Source organism: Sinocyclocheilus rhinocerous, unplaced genomic scaffold, assembly GCF_001515625.1.
Source record: "Sinocyclocheilus rhinocerous isolate Xijiao unplaced genomic scaffold, SAMN03320098_v1.1 scaffold2146, whole genome shotgun sequence".
Classification (NCBI taxonomy): Eukaryota; Metazoa; Chordata; class Actinopteri; order Cypriniformes; family Cyprinidae; genus Sinocyclocheilus; species Sinocyclocheilus rhinocerous.
Genome location: NW_015623444.1, coordinates 269,986 through 276,624, shown reverse-complemented (window position 1 = coordinate 276,624; position 6,639 = coordinate 269,986). Strand labels below are relative to the sequence as shown.

General features: G+C 49.4%; 1 protein-coding gene across 1 annotated transcript in view; it reads left to right on the top strand.

Moving 5' to 3' along the window:
* LOC107740605 (protein transport protein Sec24D-like) overlaps positions 1-6,639 on the top strand; it is a 58,732-nt gene that overhangs the window by 5,955 nt on the left and 46,138 nt on the right. Inside the window, 1 exon segment of the mRNA XM_016553113.1 lies at positions 1,745-1,945. Coding sequence (XP_016408599.1) covers positions 1,795-1,945 — 151 coding nt within the window. The 5' untranslated portion in view covers positions 1,745-1,794.

Below are 6,639 nucleotides of genomic sequence, written 5' to 3'. Positions count from 1 at the left end.
ATTAAAGTGATTATTACGTTTTGAATATGGATATTTTTCTTACAAAAACGCATCGATTTGCTACAGGAGGCCTTTGTTCACCCCCCGGAGCCGTGTGAGACACTTTTTTTTATGGATGGGTGCTTTTTATTTAACTTGTTTTGGACTGATGCATGCAACATCCGCTGAGTGCCATGAAACAGCTTGAAAGATCAAAGACAATTTTTCATATAACTCCGACTGGATTCGTCTGAAAGAAGAAAGTAATATACACCTAGGATGACTTGAGGGTAAGTAATTTATGGGCTAATTTTCATTTTTGGGTGAACTAACCCTTTAATTGTAAAAATGTTAGTTATTTTAATGCAGGACATGTAAAGTGCTACAGTAAAAACCTATTAATTGATCTGCTGCAATGGTAAAGCAATATTCTATTTTAGAACATTTTTATTTTATTAAATGACATAATTGTCGTTTTACTGATTTATTTATAATAAACACAAAGTATGAATCACTGTTTAGTTTATGGGAAATTCCATGCATGATCATCATTCTTGTTTTTGTTATCAGTTATGTACAGTGGAGTGTTTTATGTTGCATTTTATGTAGGCCTAATGATTTCATTTTATATATTTATGACACTGTTTTGTTGTTTTAGGGCATTTTTTATTAACTTTAAATCATCTTCTGACGTTTGTAGTGGGAATATTAAAACCAGTACATTTTACAGAGTTTAATAGCTCAAATCGGTTGGTAAATAAACATTACATGATGTAATGACCTTTTAATTAAACAGATGCCATAAAGATGTCCATTTCAGTGCATTGCCATAACCTTATTATTTATGGTGAAGTTATAAAATTAATTAAAGTCTGAATACAATAGTCAAACCATTATATTCACATTTTGCATGTACCGGTATGTATTCTTGGCCGATTGTGTTATCATAAACTCCTCTTATCTCAGTCTAGTGACAAAGTTCCTGATCACACATGCTTAGGGTTGAGGTAATCATATCAGGTAAAGTCTAAACTGTAGAAAACATTTCATTATCTTTACAACAAACTGCTTCTGGGGTTCATTCACTCTACAACCTTTTAAAAAGTGCACTTTGTAATTAAAATGTAAAATCATTATGTTTTAATAATCTTTTGTCATGCTTACAAACGTAACACCTATTTTGATGTGTACTAAATACTAAATATACTAAATTGCAACTTAAATTGTAATTAAAAAGTTGGTGTTACAAGTATATATTTAAACACATGGCATAGAAGTTTCTATAGAAATGACATTAAAGTATATTTTAGTTGACCATAAATGCTTGTTAATAAATTCTGCAGTACTTTAACCATATTTCAAAGACAATAGAAGTAATTGTGAATTTACATAAAAAGATCAAGTCCTACTTCAGTGGATAAAATGCACTTTAAAGTTCATCTAATTGCATTTAATATAAATTTAAATCATAATACATTTTCATTTAATTGCAATTAACATGCAAATAAGTGCCCGAAAACATTACATTCAGTTAGCACTTTACCACAATTTAGTACTCTTTTTCAAAGTATGCTAAAGTGTACTTCTTTTTACACAATGGTTAGTAATGGGCCGAATGCAACAGATAGATTAGAAGTTTTATGACTTCAAAATTAAAAGTTCATGTGTATTTCTGTTTTAAACCCGCAAAACGAATGAAGTTTGATGGAAACGTCAAATTGCACATATAAAGTAGTTCTAATTCACCCCCTTTCTTCTATTCCAGGTCACCTTTTTTTTTGTCCCAGACTGGAATGAAAGAGGTATAACAGTAGGATGAGTCAGCAAGGTTATGTTGCCGCCCCTCCATACTCCCAGGCCCAGGCTGGAATGGGGGGATACTCTGCAGGTTTTGGGAACCCCCCACCTCAGTCGCATTATGGCATGTATGGATCTCCGCCACAGGGCTACTCTGCCCCTCCGACAGGTAAAGTGATCTTCTTTTGCTGAGTTCTGTTCTAAAACTGGCAAGTTTCATCTTGTCCCTATGATATAGGAGTCTCAGCACCACCTCAGCTTAAATAAATAAACAGGGTCAATCCTTTATGAAACGTCTCTGTTACCCTCGGTTTAACGGAGATGTTATGTCGTGACGACATGGGGGGGTTTACTTGAGAGCCCCAATCTGCTCTGACTAATGAATTTTGGCTAGTGGATTTTGCATACCTGAGCCACTCCCCGTGCATACGCATATAAATAGGCGACAGGTGCATCCACTCATCAGGTTTTACACTAAGGAGCCGAGAACGTGTCCCTGGCAACCAGTGATGGTTCAAGATTGTGGCAAGGGGACATAACATCTCCATTCCCTCCATCAGGGAACGAGGGTTACGTACGTAACCGAGACGTTCCCTATCTGTCGGTCACTACGAGTTATGTCGTGACGACATAGGGGGTCCATGGAAAGCGCCACAACCTGAACCCTGTAGTGCTGCAAATGTTGACAAGCAGTCGCGTGTCAGACAAATGCTACGCAAAGGTCGTAACCTTCCCAACACCCCAGCGCAAATTCGCTGACCTTGTGAGCGAAACGTGAGAGCAGGCCGGCCCGAACACAAGGCACTCTGCGCTCACCAAAAATGCTTGGAAGTCCCCGACCCTCTTGATGGAAGTGAGCATGGTCAGGAGCGCTGTCTTAGCATGACTGAATTAATGAATTAATGATGCATTTATATAGCGCTTTATTGTGTATTGCTGTACATCCAAAGCGCTTTACAATCATGTGTGGGGGGGTGATGCGACAGCACCTGGATGATGCGACAGCAGCCACAGTACAACGGCGCCAGTGTGATCATAGAGCCATGGAGTCATAGAGCCAGTCAAGTGGTTGGGGATTATTAGGAGGCCAAGATTGACAAGAGCCAGTGGCGGCAATTTGGCCAGGACACCGTGGTTACACCCCTACTCTTTACGAAAAGTGCCATGGGATTTTTTTTTTTAAAATTAACCACAGAGAATCAGGACCTCGGCTTAGCGTCTCATCCGAAGGACAGTGCTTTTTGACAGTATAGTGTCCCCATCACTATACTGGGGCGTTAGGACCCACACAGACCACAGGGTGAGCACCCCCTGCTGGCCTTACTAACACCTCTTCCAACAGCAACCTAGTTTTCCCAGGAGGTCTCCAGGTACTGACCAGGCTAAACCCTGCTTAGCTTCAGTGGGCAACCAGTCTTGGGTTGCAGGGTGATATGGCTGTGGCAACTGTTAGCAGATAGGAACTTAAGCTCAACTGAGTCCATTGGCTCAAAGGGATCCCTCTGACAGCCAGCCAGGACAGTAGAGAGATCCCATGGGGGGCACCAGGAGTGGCCTAGGAGGACTGAACCTTCTGGCACTCCTCAGGAACTTGACGATGAGATCGTGCTTTCCTGCAAGAAAGAAAGCAGTACTCCAATCGTGGATCTTTGGGGGTCTTCTCGGCAAGAAGAACACCAGTTCACGAACAGACTCCACTTCAGAGCATAGGCTTGCCTCGTCAAGGAAGCTCTAGCCTGAGTGAACGTGTTTACCACTGCCGGTGGCAGATCACTTATGTCTGCCGTGTCCCGTCCAGGAGCCACACGTGGAGGTCCCGGAGATCTGGACGCGGGTGCCATATGGTGCCGAGCCCCTGAGAAAGGGGGCTGTCGTGAGGACCATGAGTTCCGAAAACCAGGTCCGGGTGGGCCAGTACGGCGCAACCAGCAAAGACCTGTTCCTTGTCCTCTCTGACCTTGCACAGTGTCTGTGCGAGAAGGCTCACTGGGGGAAACGAATACTTGTGTAGAGCCTGAGGCCAGCTGTGTGCCAGCGCGTCCGTGCCGAGGGGGGCCTCGGTCAGGGAGTAATACAGATGGCAGTGGGAGGACTTGCGGGAAGCAAACAGGTCTACCTGGGCTACCTGAATCGATTCCAGATCAGCCGGACTGTCTCGGGATTGAGTCGCAATTCCCTGGGGAACATGAGCTGTCGTGAGAGCGTGTCAGCTGCATGATTGAGCTCCCCCAAAATGTGGACGGCACGCAGCGACTTGAGCCGCATCTGACTCCAGAGGAGGAGATGACGGGCGAGCTGTGACATGCGACGTGAACGTAGACCTCCCTGCCGGTTGATGTACGACACGGCCGCAGTGTTGTCTGTGCAGACCAACACGTGCTTGTCCTGTAGCAGTGGCCGGAACTGCCTTAAGGCAAGATGCAATGCCAACAGCTCTAGGCAGTTGATGTGCCAAAGCAGTCGAGGTCCCGTCCAGAGCCCCAAGGCTGCCTGCCCATTGCATGTAGCGCCCCAACCCATACTGGAGGCATCTGTCGTGACAACGACATGCCGGGACACTTGTTCTAAGGGCACCCCGGCCCGTAGAAAGGAAAGGTCTGTCCAAGAGCTGAATGAGCGGCGAGACGTCGGCGTGATGGTCACATGGAGTGTACCGTAACGCCATGCCCATCTGCCTGTGTCGAGGAAGAATCGAGACATGAAAGTAAGCATCCTTCAGGTCGACCGCTGCAAACCAATCCTGGGGCTGGATGCATCTGATGATGCGCTTCGGCATCAACATCTTGAACGAAAGCTTGTGAAGGGCCCGATTTAAGACCCGCAGATCCAGGATTGGCCGAAGGCCACCGCCTTTCTTGGGCACGATGAAGTAAGGGCTGTAAAACCCTGACTTCATCTCGGCTGGAGGGACAGGCTCGATTGCATCTTTTGCCAGGAGGACAGCAATCTCGTCGTGCAGGACAGGGGCATCTCGGGCTGCCACCGAAGTCTCGAGAATGCCGCTAAACCTGGCAGGTCGCCTGGCAAACTAAATCGCGTTACCGAGTCAAACTGTCCGATTGAGCCATCGGGACGGGTTGGACAGTGCAAGCCACGCCTCCAAGCTCCATACGAGTGGCACCAAAGGGACAATCGACGCACCCGCTGTGGTGCAGCGGTGGGAAGTCGTGCTGGACGGCACAGAAGGCATCGCATTCTGGCTCATCACAGCAGGACTCCCCGTGTCCCCGGAGGGACTGGCCAGAGATGCGTGGGGAGGCAACGGAGGGCCGGCTGGGACACGGAGGGCGCCGCAGTCCTCCGAGAGGCTCGACGCACCGGCCTCAACGGTGTCTCAGCACGGGGCAGAGGCGTTTTCGGGAACGCAGGGGGGACACTCGGCGATGAGCAGGCTGAGACGCGGCCCACGGCAGAGCGGTGGCAGCTGGAGGATCACACCGGGGCAAGATGGGCTGGATGGCCTCAGTCTGTCTCTGCACTGCCGAGAACCTGCAGGGCAAAGTCCTCGACAGTGTCGCCGAATAGGCCAACCTGCGAGATGGAAGCGTCAAGAAAGCGCACTTTGTCGACATCTCTCGTCTCAGCGAGGTTAAGCCAAAGATGGCGCTCTTGGGCCACAAGCGTGGACATCGCCTTCCCGAGGGACCGCGCCATGACTTTCGTCACCCGGAGGGCGAAGTCAGTCGCCGTGCGCAGTTCCTGCATCAACCCTGGGTCAGAACTACCCTCATGCATTTGTTTGAGTGCCTTGGCTTGGTGGACCTGCAGGATAGCCATGGCATGCAGGGCAGAGGCTACCTGGACTGCAGCACCATAAGATTTGGCCACGAGAGCGGCCGTCAGCTTACAGGCTTTGTACGGGAGACGTGGACGATTCCTCCAAGTGGCGGCGTTTTGCGGGCACAGGTGCACAGCAACCGCTCTCTCCACCTGGGGAATGTCTACGTACCCCCTAGCCGCCCGGCCATCGAGGGTAGTGAGGACGGAGGAGGGAGACGAGCGGCTTCTGGCTGAAAAAGGGGCCGTCCATGACTTCGTCAGCTCCTCATGCACCTCCGGGAAAAAAGGCACCGGCGCACGGTGCGGTTGTGAGCTGCGCCACATGCCAAGAAACCAATCATCCAGCCGCGAGAGGGTTGGACTGGGAGGCGTGCACACCTCCAGCCCAATACTCACGTCTGCCCGGGAATGCACGGCCATCACTTCTGGGTCCGATTCGGCGGCAGCGACAACACCCGAGGGGCGCAGCCCTGCAGAATCTTCATCCTCGGAGGACGATAGCCCAGCCCCCGATGCTGCGATCGACATCCGATCCTCCGGCGACGCACCGAATTAAATGCTGGGACAGTCACGAGCCGGGCCAGCGAAATCACTCTGGAGCCACACGGGACATTCGCTGCGGGAGGAGTGAGAGGTCCGCAGGGACGTGCCCGGCGGAGAAGCTCTCACTGTGACCCTCAGATCTCCCAGAGCTCTAGCCGGCGGTCCCCTGCTCATGACAGGAAAACCGGGACGGGTAGAGACAGAGGGTGCAGCTCCATTCCCCGTGAGAAGAGAGAGGCGAGATTGCAGCGAAGCCATCTCATACGCTCGCAATAAATGCATGAGTCATCCACGAACGCAGCTTCAGCGTGTTGGATGCCCAGACACTGAAGGCAACGCTCCTGGCCGTCGACAGAGGACAGGTAACGACCGCAACCAAGAGAACACGGACGGAACGGCATCTTTAAAAAGACGCGAACCATCAGTGATGAGAAACTGCTCTTTTAGTTGAAGCACCCAGGGGAATCGCTGAATCAACAGGGACACCGCTGTTTGTGCCGTCACGCCAACCAGGAACAGCTTCTTTCTTCCAGTCAGAAC